This window comes from Leptidea sinapis, chromosome 2 (genome assembly GCF_905404315.1).
Source record: "Leptidea sinapis chromosome 2, ilLepSina1.1, whole genome shotgun sequence".
In the NCBI taxonomy this organism is placed as follows: Eukaryota; Metazoa; Arthropoda; class Insecta; order Lepidoptera; family Pieridae; genus Leptidea; species Leptidea sinapis.
This window is the reverse complement of record NC_066266.1, coordinates 3,337,283-3,354,691: the sequence shown is the minus strand read 5'-3', so window position 1 is coordinate 3,354,691 and position 17,409 is coordinate 3,337,283. Positions and strand designations below refer to the sequence as shown.

General features: G+C 36.0%; 1 protein-coding gene across 1 annotated transcript; it reads right to left on the bottom strand.

Annotated features, from left to right (window-relative positions):
• Window positions 1–4,818: 4,818 nt before the first annotated feature.
• LOC126976496 (ommochrome-binding protein-like) lies at window positions 4,819–13,127 on the bottom strand. Its single transcript, XM_050824857.1, has 2 exons — window positions 13,061–13,127; window positions 4,819–6,332 (listed from the first exon to the last, which is right to left on the bottom strand). Exon 2 carries the CDS (start codon window positions 6,323–6,325, stop codon window positions 5,513–5,515), a length of 813 nt encoding a protein of 270 aa, XP_050680814.1. The 5' UTR covers window positions 6,326–6,332; window positions 13,061–13,127; the 3' UTR covers window positions 4,819–5,512.
• Window positions 13,128–17,409: the final 4,282 nt, after the last annotated feature.

Below are 17,409 nucleotides of genomic sequence, written 5' to 3'. Positions count from 1 at the left end.
ACTTTGTCCAGCAGTGGACGTCTTCCAGCTGATGATGATGATGATGATGATAAAGATTTTTGCTTGTTATAATTTACAAATAAACTGTGTGAGAGCCTTTTTTTAAAAAGGCTATAAACAATACTTCAAATAGATTTCTGTGTTCAATATCTACCACTGACCTACAATAAATACCAATCACCTATTAAAGGGTGGAAAAAAATGTCCGAGCGCCTTTGTATATATGTAATACGTATACATTAACTTATACAGGTAACATTCAAATTAGCACCCTATTTCGTGGCAGTAATGTTCAAAATGTGTAATATATGCTGGATATACAGTTTGTATGATACCATTTAGGAACCTTAATGAAAGAATCTTGTTTTTATTAATATTTATGAAAAAAAGGGACGAGACCAGCAGAACGTTCAGCTCATGGGAAATGATACGCCTTGCCCATTACAATGCAGTGCCACTCAGGATTCTTGAAAAACCCAAATACTCTGAGCGGCACTACAAATGCGCTGGTCATCTTGAGACATAAGATTTTAAGTCTCATTTGCCCAGTAATTTCACTAGCTACGGCGCCCTTCAGACCGAAATAATAATGTTTACACATCACTGCTTCACGGCAGAAATAGGCGCGGTATTGGTAGCCATACTCTAGCCGACATCCTGTACAATTTTTCAAGTCAAATTGGCACTCAAGTGACCATATTTTTTTACAATCCGTTAGGTTCAACTTGGGAAAAAAACTAAGAAAGTATGAAATATGAGTTATATCTTTGTTTAAAAAAAACTATGCATGCGCCCCAGATGTCATCATACTATAATATAGCACATCTTTCCCGGGATACTATTCCAAAATCAGATTGAAAAAATTCCTTCAGTTGGTCTTGCCACCAAAAAAAGAGAAAAAAGGTGAATTTTTTTGAATTTTCGAAAATGTCGAATATCTCGAAAACCGAGGGACATTTACTTAACATAAAACTTATATTTCTGAACCGCCACAACGAATATATTATTATTAATTCATTACGCCACATCCTGTACACATAGCTCAATAACTTGCAAGGAGATATAAACTTAACTGGGATACCATAAAAGAGTTAAAGGCATGTTTTAAGTTGTACAAGACCCTACTGCTCGATTCTGCAGCTATCTGTTTTCATTAAACTAATTTTAAATGAATGCAGATGAATTAGATTTTGGATTGGTCTCCGCTGCGCTTCAAATAGATACCGTACTACCTAATCCTCCTCCCCGCGTCGTTTTCCTCATTGCTGAAGGTTGTGACTCCCCCGCTGCATCGGTTACTCCCGTACGATTTCCCTCCATCTGCTGCGATCCTTAGCTTCATGAGAGAAGAGAAGAGAAGTAGAGAAGGTCGTATTTGGTCCGACCACCTCGTGGGTCTGCGTCCTCTGGGACGTTTGCCATCTACCTTGCCTGTCACCATCAGTTGTTCAAGATTGTCCAATTCCCACATTCTATCGCTCTACAAAGCGCAGGTCCGGCCACATATGGAGTTTTGCTGTCATCTCTGGTCCGACGCATCCCAGTATCAGCTCGATCCATTTGACAGCGTGCAACGTAGAGCAGCTCGAATTGTCGGGGACAAGTGCTCTGTGAACGGCTGGATCACTTGGCGTTGCGTAGAGACGTCGCTTCATTGTGTGTCTTCTACCGCATTGATCACGGTGAGTGTTCCGAAGAGGTGTTTCACCGGAATCGTGCCGTCGAATTCCACCTTCGCACGACACGCCACAAATTAGTACATCATCCCCACCTTCTGGATGTGTGGCCGTCCTCCACAGTGCGCTTTACGAGGAGCTTTCTTCCACGTACTACAAAGCTGTGGAATGAACTTCCTTGTGCGATGTTTCTGGGACGATACGACGCGACGAAATTCGGCCTCACATGGAGTACTGTTCTCACCTCTGGGCGGGTGCTCCCCAGTACCAGCTTCTTCCATTTTACCGCATACAACGAAGAGCGGCTCGAATCATCGACGATCAAGTCATCTCCAATCGGCTTGATTCTCTAGCATTGCGTAGAGATGTGGGTTCTCTCTGCATCTTCTACCGCATTTATCACGGGGAGTGCTCAGAGGAGCTGTTCGGGTTGATTCCAGCGGCCGAATTCCACCACCGGACATTACGTGCAAAGTACCATCCGCATCACGTAGACGTCTAGCATTCCACAACCGCGCGTTTTGTCCGAAATTTCTTGCCTCGCACAGCCACTTTGTGGAATCAACTACCGGCAGCGGTCTTCCCGAACAGATACGACTTAGGGACCTTCAAGAAAAAAGCATACTCCCACCTTAATGGCCGGCAACGCATTTCTTGACACACCTGTTGTTGTTGCGGATGTCCATGGGCGGTTGCCTCACCTCTCCCCATCCCGTGAGCCTCTTGCCCGTTTGCCCCCCTTATATAAAAAAAAACATGGTTACCTTTAAAAAATGCGTGTAAAACCTTCATTAAAGGCCGGCAACGCTCCTGTGATTCCATTGGTGTTCCAAGAGTATGTGGGCGGTGATCACTTAACACCAGATGACTCATACGCTCGATTGTCCTCCATTTTGCATAAAAAAAATCTGACTGTTGACTGTTTATAACTTATCAATCATGAAATAGGGTTACAGTAACATAGATTCGCTTTCCTTTTCTATCTTGCTGTGTCTTCTCTCTTGTTCGTTTTGTTAGTCTATACGTTAATATATTCTAACCCCCTTATTCATAATAGTCGGCTAACTTAAAGCATTGCTAATTCTCATTATGTCTTCTTCTATTGACCTAAGTGAGAATGAGAAAAAACACTCCTAAGCGGCTGTTTAAAGTTAGCGGACCATTATGAATAAGGGGGTTAGTCTATAGTTTAGAGTTATTGTAGAACCGCATGCATTAAAAAAAAGCCTAAAAAATTACTAATTATTATCTACATAGAAGTTTGTTTAAAATCTGGCCTTCTATTGTCTGGTCTAAATGCCATTTATAACAAAGAGGATGTAAATACTACGTAATAAGAGACGGGATTGCCTAAAGAATAATTTTAATTTAGTTAAGAATGAAACGTGCAGTGATTTAAAATATGTTTGAAATAGTCGAAGTATAATCCGGCTAAGTTTGAAAGCGAATAATTTCCTTAAAAAATTAGTGGATTTCGGTTCCGTATCTCCGTTTTTACAAGATTTATAGCCGTCATATGTCAATCTATCAATGACTGCACGTTTCACACAATCGCTTTTGTCTCAGAGAAATTCGCTACGCTGACTTACCTTCTCGACCGAAAATTTCGCTTGGCTGATTTATAAAAAATCCTACTCTGAGTGTAGCTTCTTGACCGAAAATTTCGCTAGGCTGATTTTTAATAACTACCTAGTCTACAGTAGCGCTACCGTCTTGAGTCTTGACCGAGAATTTCGCTAGGCTGAATTTAATAAATACCTAATGTAGCGTCTTGAGCGAAAATGTCGCTAGGCTGAATTTAATAAATACCTAATGTAGCGTCTTGACCGAAAATGTCGCTTGGCTGATTTTTAAAACATACCTAATGCAGCGTCTTGACCGAAAATGTCGCTAGGCTGATTTTTAAAACATACCTAATGCAGCGTCTTGACCGAAAATGTCGCTAGGCTGATTTTTAATAAATACCTACTCTTGAACGTAGTGTTTAAATTCTCTTTGCGTACTCTAAGTGTAGCTTCTTGACAGCAAATTATAGAAATTTTGAAACGTTATGTTTAAAAGATTGGTAAGTGAATTTTTAGTATTTGTAATAATAAATTATTTGTTATTTATAAGATTTCTATTGAAGTATTACATTAAATATTTGCATATTTATAAATGTACTTCTTTTATAAGTAGGTACCTAATTAAAGCTGATGAAGGAAATATTAGTGTAAATCAGTTTAAATGCATTGTTTTTGAAAACATTGCTATTTCATAGGTAGGCAAATAACTGTAGGTGTTAATATAACTATAATTCATAAAAAGACATCATGTTCATTTTTTAATTCTTCAATAGCAGAGAAAATGGCATCTTTATCCTTTCGTACCCACACAATTTTGTCAACCGCCTGCATCTGTCATTTATATAACTGAGGCTGCCAAAATTTAATCATGAGCATTCAAATTCATATAATTTAAAACGAAATAGAATTTCAAAGTGGCTAGTGCTTAGCAGAAAGGAACCAGTCCACATAAATCATAAGAAAATTACTGTTTGACACCCCGAACAAAACTTATCCGATATTTCTAATTTAAAAAGGAACCAGTTCACTTCTCGTATTTGTAGCAGTATCGAACACATCCACTAAAAATATACTAAAAGTCACAAATCAAAACAATATCTAACTTTTGCCTTTGGACCTCAAATACTCAGCTTAGTTTGCATGTGGACTAGTTCCATTCTGCTCAGCGCTAGCCAATTCAAAATTATTTGTCGCGCCACGTCGCTCATATTTCTTTATAATAATATAAAATGTAGATATTTTGTTCACATTATCTTTAGCGATGAATTATTAACCAAGGTGCAAGTCGATTGGATTGTTAGCAACGAAAATATTCTCCAAAGACACAACAAAGTATGTTTGCACCCTGTAGGTGGCGCTGCTCTTCCGGCAGGCTTAATGTAGCTATATGGGTACATAGTGTGAGGCCCGGCAGGGACAATGTGGCCCTTGGCTGGAAAAGTGTGGCAACCGCTGTTCTAGATGGACGAAAGAAAGAACTCGTCTACAAAGAAATTTTCGGGCGAAACAGATAGACAGGCAGGCAATAATATTAATTGTACATGTTCATATAATGCATTTAGTAAAAAGCTTACCAGTTCGAAAGAGACACTTTAATTTTATTTATCAGTACAGATAACGCATATTATTTTAGTAAAAATTATTTCATTTACAACATCTTTTAATTACATTTTCAGATGTTTGCTCTCCCAGTTTGACAATAACATTTCGTTGTTAGCATTTCGGACATCTTAAATACAGCGTTGACTTATATTTTATTAAATAGAACTAAACTGAATCCATTGTATATTAGCCATTTTGACGCTGGTAACTGTTGTTACTCCTGACAGCATGTACTTGAAGGCTTGTAATGTCAAAAAAGTTTCATTATTGGTACTTTTACCGTAGCATTTCAAATCGGTACACAAACAAACTGTATTTTTTAAAGTTACTGTTCCAGCTTGAATATTACAGAGGTCAGTGTGATACATATATTTATTTATTTATTTTACAATTTTAATAAATCTTACAGGTACTTTAAAAGATTAAGTAACATACATTATTATAGAAGGACAGTTAAAAGTTTTCACAAAAAGTAATAAAAGGCCAAAAAAGTACAATTAAACCTGATTGAAAAAGTTCTCGGTAAGGAGCTGTTTTACATGAACGAATCCAAGTCTATATATATCTATATACTACAAATTATAAACTGTTTAATACTGTGTATACATTGGTATTCGTGAGACAAATGATAAAGGGCATATATTTCCTGTCGTTTTTAAAGTGTAAATCTTAGTCTTCAAAACAAGGAACCTCATTTTGTCTGAGCTTCACAATATAATCAGCAACTGCATAAATTGGTTCATTAAGTTTATTAAACGCCAAAGCTTTCAGACCACCTATTTCAGATACTTTATCATAAACATACTTGTATTTATTATATGAAAATACACCATTTCTAGTACATATATACGATTTATAGTACACATCAGTTGTAAGTGCATCAACGACATGCATTTCGTGTGTATTAATCGCTTTAGTGCCCAATTTGACTCTGAACAACTTTTTATTTTGAGTAAAGAATATATTGTTATCATCATCTAAAATTAGACTGTCTAATTCAACGCCACGTAACTCCGGTACAAAGGCAGCGTAACCGTCTTCAAATTTATAAGCTTGTTTATTCTTATTAATAAAATATAGTCCGTCCTTGAAGAAAAGACTCCGTACGTCGTCTTGTAGAGGCAATCTTTCAGGAATTTTCCGATCGTTAACTTTATAAAGCCCATCCATGCCACCAACGTAAACTTTTCCGTAAAACTGATCAATAGCAATTCCTGTCGCATTTCGTATGCCTTCGATTACTCCCACTTTGCCAGTATTTAGTTCTATATAACCTAAGACACGGTTTGGTATTTGGGAAAGGGTTTCAAAAGTGAAGTAAGCTGTATTATCGTTTCTGTTGAGAGCTAACGCGTGTAGTTGATGGATTCCTTCTTTGATAATGTCAAGGTTGAAGTATTTTTCATCGAAGTAAATTCCGTGGCATCGTTTGTCTGCGGTTGTTGCAGCGATTAACAACGTCACAGTAAACAAGAACCTCATTGTGAATCTGAAAAATATCAATACAAAAATGATAAGTTGAGTATTATCTAAATATTCGTATTCGCTCCGTAAAATCTTCGCGTCCAAAATATCACAGTATCTGAAGGCGAAGGTTTTTAACCAATGTGTGTTGCCAGTGATGACTTACGGGGTACGCAGACGTGGACACTAGCTATGGGCCTTATGAGGAAGCTTATTTTCGCTCTGATGGCAATGGTGAGGGCTATGCTCGGAGTTTCCCTACAACTGAGATCGAATCAGAAATGTTCATTTCTGATCTCCTCAGGTCCGTAGGAGAACCAACGTCGCCGACATAGCCCAGTTTGTGAGGCAGTGGGCATGGCACATAGCTCGACGAACAGATGGCCGTTAGGGCAGTAAAGTCCTCGAATGGCGACCACGTACCGGAAGACGTAGTGTTTTTAGGCCTCCACAAGATGGACCGGCGATCTGGTCGAGATCAGATCAGTAGTGGACGTCTTCCGGCTCAAATGAATCTAAATATTACCTAATATGTGATGCAGAAATTTTGGAATATTTAATTAGAATGTCACCGGCCAAGGGAATAATGAACTATTTTTGATGTTTTACTTTTTATTCGCGATAGAGAAAAATTATCACAGTGTCGCGCACACGGACATTTAAATTAGACACCCTGACGTTAGCTGGTCAACTAGACCATTTGTATACTTCAGCCACCATAAGCCCCTTGTAACTCATACTGAACCACAACTAATGGACTAGAATTAAATAAACTTCAACATATTAGGCTTTTAAACAAAAAATAAATAAGTACATTATGTGATATAATAACATTTTCATTGGTTGTATTTAATACCAACTTTATTACAATACTAGCTGACTAGGCAGACTTGGTACTTCCTCAACCGATAAATAAAATACCTAAACTTTTCTATAAAATAAACTTAAAACAAACAAAAGGAATCCTTTTTTTTTAATAAAAAACAAATAAATAAATAAAATGCTCGGTACGGATGAAATTTTATTATTATTTTCGGTTAATTACACACGATATTCATTACTTAAATAGACACACACAGTTATGATAGAGTCTGTTAATCAATTCAAAGCTTTCTGATAATTTTTTTGTCTTGTTTTGTTGGTGCGGTTAGGTTCAAAGTGCTATTTATAGGCACGCTTCCGCCGTCCCGGCCGGCCGGAACCACCGCAGACGCTACGTCCCTCAATTTTTAAATCTGTAATATCTTCGAAAATATTCATTTAAATCATATGCTGTAAAGGGCCATATAGATCAATATTAAATACGATTTTTCACGGACTATAAATTTTATACTTGTAATAAAGTGAGTCTAGTACTATGAAGTTTAAATATTTCAAATATCAAATTATATTCAGTGTTGTAACAATATATTTCTCTACATTTTTCTTTTTGTTTGTATGTTTTGTGTGCATTTGTTTTTGTGCTTTTTAATATTGCAGTGACAGTTCATTTATTATTTACAATTCATTTTTGATTTAAAACTTAAACACAATTGAACACTCAAATCAAATGAAACTCAATTATTAAATGAAAACACCGCCGGCCATATCTCCTCTAGCACCAGAGGATTCACAGAAGTGTTGCCGGCCTTTTAGAAAAGTATATGCCCTTTTTTGAAGGTATGCACTTATCTAGCTAAAACAGTTCAAAAATCAATTTCTTTTATCATAACTGCGGGCCTACCATGAACTCTTATTGCGATTCAATTGACAACCTAAAATGAACTGCTTTGCTATTTTGTACCACGACGTGATTAGAGCTATCTAATTTAGGTTGACGTCAAATCAGCTGATTAAATCGCAATGATGTCAATTGAATGTCAAAAATGATATCAACTGAATCGCAAACTCATTTAGTTCGATCATTCATTCGTACCTTGAGATAATATTTCAACCTAAACTGGATCGCTTATGTGTCAAAGTGAGCGATTCGAAAAAAGTTCCTACTTCCTTAGAGGAAAGTGAATCGTGTTTTGTAATAATTTTTAAAAATAGTGAAAACATACAGAAAAGGAAAAATTATTGATAAAAGATGAGGTGAGAATACTTTATCGGACGTTTTTGTAAAACAAAATACTGAAAATAAATACCAAAAATGAAAATGCCTGTTCGCAAGAACGAATTAAAAAAAATGTACTCTGTGGTCCTGTCAAATCAAACATCAATGGAGGTGCGTTCATAACTCGTTATTTTTATGAAAACACCTAAGCAAACATTAACATTAACATTATTTAATAAGTACAGTAGTAGTAGTTGGTTTATAATTTGACGCTATAAAACGCAATTTTAAAATATTTTTTTAGTATTTTCTATGCAAATAAACCGCTAAAATCATATTATTTTAGGTTTCGAAACGCAACGCATGTGGTTCGAGTAAGAGAGACAATCTTATGCAACGACTGTAAAGCGTCATCTCTTTCTCAACACAGACAAATTTATTCATTTCGTTCATTCTTCTTAACGAATTTTAGCGATTCAGTTTAGGTACCTAAAACGAGCTGCATCGGAATCGCATCGCTTATTAAAAGTTGATGGTATGAATGGCCCTCTGATCCCCTCATACATAACACATACATCGTCCACATATCTGACAAACATTGACAATATGTCAAGCGTGTGAACCAGTTACCCTTGGTTACTGTAATCATGTCATGCCGAGAACCAATCACGTAAATCACGTTGCGCGCATGAAAAAGTAACTGACAAAGCACATCCTAATATCAACCTAGATCACTGTCCTTTACTATATACCACTGGACTGACGGCTGTCAACGTGCTTTTGTGTCTGTTTGATATTCGCCATTTTGACGCTGTTGGCCATGTAGCGAGAGTCTGCGGTACTAAGACTAGTGATGACAACCTCAGCAAACATCGGTAGATGTTGGGAAACTATTTACGAAAAAAATTGGTACTTTATTACGTTGATTATTGAAGTAAAAAAAACACGGAAAACGAACTGAATTAATTCAAAATGCATAAATACTTCAGAGTATTGTACGTTCCTTTGCAGCCAATTGTATTACGTCAAAATTAGTTCTCTGGACGCTCGCGAGTGGTGCTTCAAAGAGGCACAAAAAGCGATTCACGCGATTATATGAGACGTGCAGTGATTGACAGATGACGGCTATAATCATTTAAAAAATTGAGATAGCCGAAATCCTCTATGTTTTAAGCAACTGTTCGCTTTCAAACTTAGCCGGATTACCTATACTGTCGCCAATCGCGATACTGTAATTGCTACTATTTCAAACATAAGTCAAATGGCTGTACGTTTCATACTAAAGCAATTATCAATTATTATTACACACTTTTTATTAACTTCACCTGTATGTATGCTTGTTTGTAACCGACTCAAGTAAAGTGGGCCAAAATCGTGCCTTTAGGCTTTTGGCCTACTTTAAACGGACAAATTTCGATCAAACTTCGTAGATTTATCGAGGACCGATCAATGATATTATAGTATGGACCGATGACAATTCATTAATTTTATAATTACTCCATTGTTCAATTTGCATAATAAGATTTTTGTTAATTTATAATTTTTTTTCATCTTTCGTTGATAAGGCAGGAATTGATGTTCATTTTAAATTTCAACCATTATATTTTCAACCAAAGCGTGTTTTTTAGTTTTTTTTAACTACTTTTATTACTTAGGCATTAGCGCCTTTTATTACGTCAGTATTTACATCCTCTTTGGTATAAATATGGTGTCATATTTCTTCAGTTCCTGATAATAGCCCGGTCATAGTACATTGAAATGTGTAGACTCTTTTAAGATAAATCGTTGCTAATAATCTACAACGTTTTACAATATAATTTGCGTAAATATGCTCATATCTTGTAATATTCCACATGTTCTGGGATCAATGCCATTTGATAACCTGACCATGAGACTCGATCTTGATATATAGAACTTGTAAATATTATTTTACTCAGAATCAGAAATGAATCAGCGAAGTTTAATTTGGCAATAAGCATAAAGCGATGCTACCGGATGTTTAACAGTAGGGGGCTAATTAGCATAGAATTCCATTATGGGTACCATTACGGCGTATTTTTCTGCCGTGAATCAGTAATGTGTAAGCATTATTGTGATGGGGCGAAGTAGCTAGAGAAAATACTGGGCAAATGAGACTGAAAAGAAGCAAATAAATTATATCCTAAAATAATCACTTAAGAATAGAAGTAATATTTATATAGCGATATTACGCTGAGAATTTTAAACAGTTCTCTTCGAACTGAGGCGAATAAAGCGCGGGACGTAAGTCGCTCGCGTCAATTGTGTCAGCTAACTTGTATGGACCTGTTCAAATTGACGCGAGTAGTCGCTCAAGTTGAAGCGAAACACGAGGGAGACGCTCGGCGGGATTGTTTGATCTCACAATGCATGATGTTTCTTCACTGAAGAACCAAAATTGACACGCGAGAAGTCGCGTCAGTTTGAGAGGCTAAGCGAGCGAGCGTATTGCTCAGTTCAGCCTCAGTTTGAACAGAGCTTAAATAACTAAAGCGTTACCAATTCGACTGGTTTTTTTGTTTGTTATTATTTTTCATTATTCTGCCGTTTAATTTCATATGGACCGATTTTTTTGTGTTTGCATGGGTTAGGTTGTGTGTGCGGTGTGTTTAGGATGTTACGAAATGGGCACATAAGTGAATGTGATAAAAAGTGCTATAACCATAATCTTAACACTAAGAGCAAACATAAACTTATTATGCTTACTAACTCGGCTAAGCCGAGTTAGTAAGTCTTTTGTGGAGCGATGTATATCAAATCAAATCAAATTTACTGTACATCACGGAAATAACACTTATGAATATCAATAAATTACTTTTTTTTATTGAATTTAAATGCATTTGAAACATGATACCAGAAAAAGTGCAATAAATGTATTACGAAATTCAAAAGAATTGTTACGAAACGTTTGTGTGGTAAAGGTCACTGTAACATTAATGATACCGCAGATTGGGAATGGAGCGATCGCATAACGATACTACAATGTAACCATATTTTTATGAAAAAAAAAGAAGCCCACTGAGTTTGTTGCGCCCGTTCTTCTCAGGTATGCGGCATACTTTTTCGAATGGGTCGTAGTTTTAACTTTGAATAAGTGATTTGATATCCTATTTTGAATAAAAAAAATTGAATTTGAATTACATCCACTGTGGTTCCATGGTCTATTGTTTATTACTCAATCATAGAGTATGAACATAATAGTAAAATGCAATACAAATACGAAACTAAACAATGCGTGTAACGTAACGCATCGCTTCACATTCTATGACGTACGTTCACGTATGCTTTGCACCATGACCTATATATTATACTCTCACAGTTTCAAAGTGACATAAGCGCGATCGGGGGCCGCATACAATTTTGGGCTCTCAAGTATCGATAGGTCCGAAAAGAAATTGTCTGAAGACGTAATCTTCACAAAATTATTGAAGTGAAAACTTCCTTAGCTTTGTGATTTGAAAGTCGATGAAACTAAAAAGCGCGACAGTAATAAGAGACAGACTCATAAATTCATAAGATTTCGCGGGATAAAATGATATAGGAAGCATTATCCACTGTTTTGGTACCAGGCGATCATACTTGAAGAAGATAGTCTTATGCATAACGCGAGTATACCTTAATATATTCTGACGTCATGCACACGACGTATTACTACATACATACTAAGAGAACATAAATATGGTAGCGGTGATAGTAATGTCTTACATAGCGGTTGAAATCATGTATCAATCCTAGCAAGATGTACCAGGCCTTCATATGTAGTTAAGAGGTTCATGTACAATGCAGGTTTCACTTTAGACATGTGTATTTTGTACGCATGCAATTTTATATAAATCAAAGTCCTCCGCCACGTCTGTCTGTCTGTCGGTCTGTTCGAGATAAATTCAAAACTACTCCACTGATTTTCATGCTATTTTCAAGAATGGATAGCGTGGTTCTCTAGTAAGTTTTTTGTAAATCATTTGTTAAGTTTTTGTATACATCCCTATTAATATTATAAATGTAAATGTAAGTTAAAACTAACGATTTTACGATGGACCTACAGAACTGATTTTGATGAAATTTGGTACAGCGATAGACTAGAGCTTCGAAAAGGACATAGGCTACATTTTATCCTGAAACAATTGATGGTTTGGATTTGTGAAAAACTGAAATGGAACTGGAATAGGATATGAGATAATCTTCAATTCTAAACTTGCCTATTGTTTTATAAACCGAAGCTAGTATTTGTATAAATTAGCGATGTTTTTTGGAGGTGTCGATAAAACATGAGCCGTCTGCGAGCTTTCAACGAAAACGCTGTCTAAGCCCCTTGAGATATAACAAATAGTGTATCGGGTCAGCTAGTAGTAGTTAATTTTAAATGATGGTCTAACCTTCATTGCGAATTTTATTTACCCAAAACCTAAAAGAGGTTTTTCTCGTAATCGACTATATTGAAATATAATTTTAGTATTCTTCGTTTATTACCAGCTATAGTTTGATTTACGTTGATGGTTACTAAAGCGCTAAGAAATAAAATAAATAAATAATATGAGAAGGCCTAACAAAACATTATTTATCTAATAACAATATTTATAGATTACATGAGATACCTTATAATAACTATTTAATTGTAGGTAATATATTACAAAAACTGGCAAATATATACAAACAAAAAGTTTTTTATAATCAAACAAATAAAAGTAAGTACGTACCGTTGGAATAAAAATCACTTATTCACAACGTCAATGCTGCGTAGTTTACAGGCAACTGACTGATGAGCTTTGAGCCTGAGGCGAAGCGAGTTATATCACTGTTAATTTTATTGTATAAAGCCTCCTCTCCACAATCGGCGATGATCATTACTTGTAAAACCTTTTTTTTTGTATGAAAATAAGAGACGAGTCGAGCACGACGTTCAGTTGATGGTAACTGATACGCCTAGCCCATTACATTGCAGTGCCACTCAGGATTCTTGAAAAACCCAAATTCTGAGCGGCACTACAGTTGTGCTCATCACCTTGAGACATATGATGCTAAGTCTAATTTGCCCAGTAATTTCACTAGCTACGGCGCCCTTCAGACCGAAACACAATAATGTTTACACAGTACTGGTTCACGGCAGAAATAGGCGCCGTTGTGGTAATCTTAATCTAGCGGCACCCTGTGCAAAGGAGCCTCCCACTGGTCTGTCATCGGCAAGTTCATCGTTGATCATCGTTTTGTTTTTATTTAATTTTAGTATACAATAATTTTCACAATTTAGTTGAACGATTAATGTGAGAATAATGGAAGAAGAGAAGATGGTGGTGCTTTAGCATGCAGCTTGATAGAACAAAGTAGATATGCCTATCCAAGTAAAAACTTATTATGTAATCCTAGTTACTCACTGTCCAGTGTCTTCCAGTGACTGAATGACCGGCAATCGTGTGGGCACACGCTCGCGCACACGCGAATTCACCGATCGCCGCGATCACTACGACAATTTTAGACGATGATCGGCGACTAGAAGCGAATAAGCTCTCCACACGATCGTGCTCGCGTCTCATTGTGAAAAGGCGCTTTATAGTTATAATATGTATGTTTCCGGACGAGTGTTAAAGGTTATTCTGATAGCCTGATAAATAATACTATCAGTTACTCCAGGAGATATTTGTAATGTCTTTAAAATAAAAATGTCTCGAATATTCAGCTGTGATTATGCTATTTCGATTGTATTATGGCCAATTCAATCTATTTATTTAAAACATAAAATAGTTTCAATATTGATATGGTAACTATAAGATATAGGACCCTTAAGCACCCACTAAATATTGTCCGACTTTTTTTATTTTTACGTAGAAGAATTGAGTTGTGAGACTTGGTTATTTTTAAAAATTATGTTTTTGATGGCATCTCATTTCTTTTTGTAGATAATTCAACTTTTCCTTTTCGGTGCTTTCTACTTTGAATACCAACAACAGGATTTTCTTAAAGCCCACTCTTTGTCTTATGAGCCTTTCTTATTTTTGTAGATACTACTATAATAAACTATATTAAATGAATCTCACAACTTTTTACGTAGAAGAATTGAGTTTTGAGACTTGGTTATTTTTAAAAATTATGTTTATATAGTTTTTCTCAAGGAATGTCTCTATGGGTTTTCTCGGAGGCTTTGATGTTACAATTTTTCACAAGTCTGGACGGAAAATGCTTCTTAGTCTATTGTATTCACAAATTAAGAATTCTTGCTCCTTAATACTTCCAAAGACGACATTAGTTATATGTGACTCTCGAAAGTGTCACGTAAACTATAAATATAGTATCATATATACTATCATATGTATAATCATATATATAATATATGGGATTACAAAGTTATTTATGCAGTTGGTGTCTACAAAACTGGACCGAAATTGCAAAATATTTTAGTTTTTTCTTGATTTATACACGAATTCTGTTCAAAATTTGAAGCTTTTATGTCTGCTAGAAGTGTCTTAAAGTTTTGATGATCGGTCCCTTAGTCAGTCAGTGAGTGACAAGATTAAAAAACTTTGACATAAAGGAGCTATGCCGAATTTGAAAGAGGTCGGGTTTCTTTACATGACGAATTTCGTGAATCCTTCAACTGCCGTCAATGAAAATAATGTGTCTACTGTTAAGCGGCTACTTAAAGAAAATCCGCGGATGACCTATGAGACAATTCGAGGACTATTGGGGATTGGTATGAGCCAAATTCAGAAATTTTTACACGAATAATTGAAAGTTCGAAAACTTTGTTGTCGTTAGATCCCTTATAAACTGACAGTGGAGCAGAAGCGAGCTCGCGTGGAATGGTGCTCACATATGCTAATGAAGTACGACGACGGACATTCTAATGCTGTTTATGACATTGTCACAGGAGACGAAACGTGGATTTATTCTTTTGAACACGAATAAAAACAGCAATCTTGTGAATAGGTCTTCACGAGAATCTTCACACACGACCAACAAAACTAAGTCATTTAAAAAAAAAGTACAATTCCTCACCCATCCTGCACATAGCCCCGACCTAGCACCCTGTGATTTCTGTATTTTCCCCAGAATCGAAGATTTGATGAGAGATTTCACTTTTACCAATTCCAAATAGCGTTCCATCAGCTCATAGAAAACATGCCTTCAGATCTGTGGTACTACTGTTTTAAATGATTCGATCGCATAATAATATCTAACGAATGCATAGATGAGGATGAGTTCCCTGACCTCATGAAATACAGCAAAGTTATACCTTTGTTTAAATCGGGCAGTTGTTTTGACGCTGCTTCAGGCTGCAATTTCAGGCCTATTTCAGTGCTGCTTGTTTTTAGTAAAAATTTTGAAAAACTTTTGCTTCAGCAGCTACAAATACCTTTTTGTAAATTATTGATCAAAAATCAGTTTGGTTTCACTAGGGGCTTATCAATAATTAATGCGGGTACTAGACTAATTGAGCACATCTTTGACGCCTGGGAAGAGTCACAGAATGCATTGGGCATTTTTTGTGATTTGTCCAAAGCATTTGACTGCGTCCACCATGAAACTTTACTCCTAAACCTGGAGTAAAAAATAGAGCCCTTAATCTGTTAAAATCATTTTTAAGCGAAAGAGTTCAGATAGCCGATGTAAATGGCAAACGGTCTTCGGGTAAACCTGTGGGGATAGGTGTTCCGCAGGGTTCTATTCTCGGTCCTTTCTTGTTTCTTATATATATTAACGATCTACCATTTGTGGTAGATGATAGCCATGAGATTGTATTATTTACTGATGATACTTTACTTATTTTTAAAGTGAAACGAAGTGCAGATATTGATGACGAGGTAAACAATGCACTCTCAAAGATAGTGCGTTGGTTTGAGAATAATCTGCATATAAACAGTAAAAAAACCAAGTGTTTACGGTTCATTACACCAAACACAGCGGAGGTACAAACCAACGTTAAGTGCGTTGGTTTGTACCAGTATATGACCAGAAATTGGAACTTGTGGACATTACGGTCTTTTTGGGTATCACGTTAGATAAAAAGCTTCAGTGGTGTCCACAGCAGTTAGACTCAGTTCTGTGGCAAATGCTGTTAAAAAGATTAGAGAGTACACTAATGTTGCGACCGCTAGATTGGTGTACTTCAGTTATTTTCACAGCATCATGACGTACGGTAGTCCCAGCCACTGTTCAGGCATTATCTATAAATAAATTTATATGTTTTATAAAAAAATGCCTCTGTCGTAAATCCTATTACCTACTCCACAGCTGAATATCTAAGTGATCGGACAGCCTGGGACTAGATTATGATTATTTTATAGCAATAGCAATAGCAATGAAAGTACAATATTGTATATATTTATTAAAAAGAGCGCAAGAAAAGAATGCTGGGAGAGTTTCTTGCGCCGCTTCTTCTCTCTCAGAGCGCCAGTTGTTTCCGAAGCGGTAGTAGTATCTAGTATATTAGAAATGACATCAAAAAGAATTCTAAAGAAATCAATTTTGAGAAAATAAATGCCTTTTATGCCTTCTACGAATAAATGATTAAAATGTAAAGGAGAGTATTTTGAAAAGCAATAAACATAATATTCTGGTTATATTTTTGTTGTATTTTTAAGTTACGCAAAACTTTTAGTGTTACGACCGAATTAACCAATCATAAGTAAACGTCCATAATTGGTAAACATTTTGTATATTCTTTGTTTACTCTCAGGTATAATTTTATACCAAGTATATTTTTAGGGCCGTAAGACTCTTTCTCGAGAGTCCCTGTACCAAACAATAGACGAAAAGAAGACTAATTATATTTGATATGCTGGTTTTATTTGACGTTATATTGGGAAATCATATTTGCAACTGTCAGGTTAATATACTCAATAAAATTATTTTGTATTGTTTCAGAATAGAATTATGCATCAACTGTGGTTTAGATCTAGAAGAAAGTATTTTGTGCTAGCCGCTTTTGTGTTATCAATATATTACTGCTTAATATGTTTACAATCTGTTTCAAATCTCGATGAAACCAGAAGGTAAGTGGTAGAAATTAGGGTATCATCCCCACCATCTAGGTGTGTGGCGCTCCTCCACA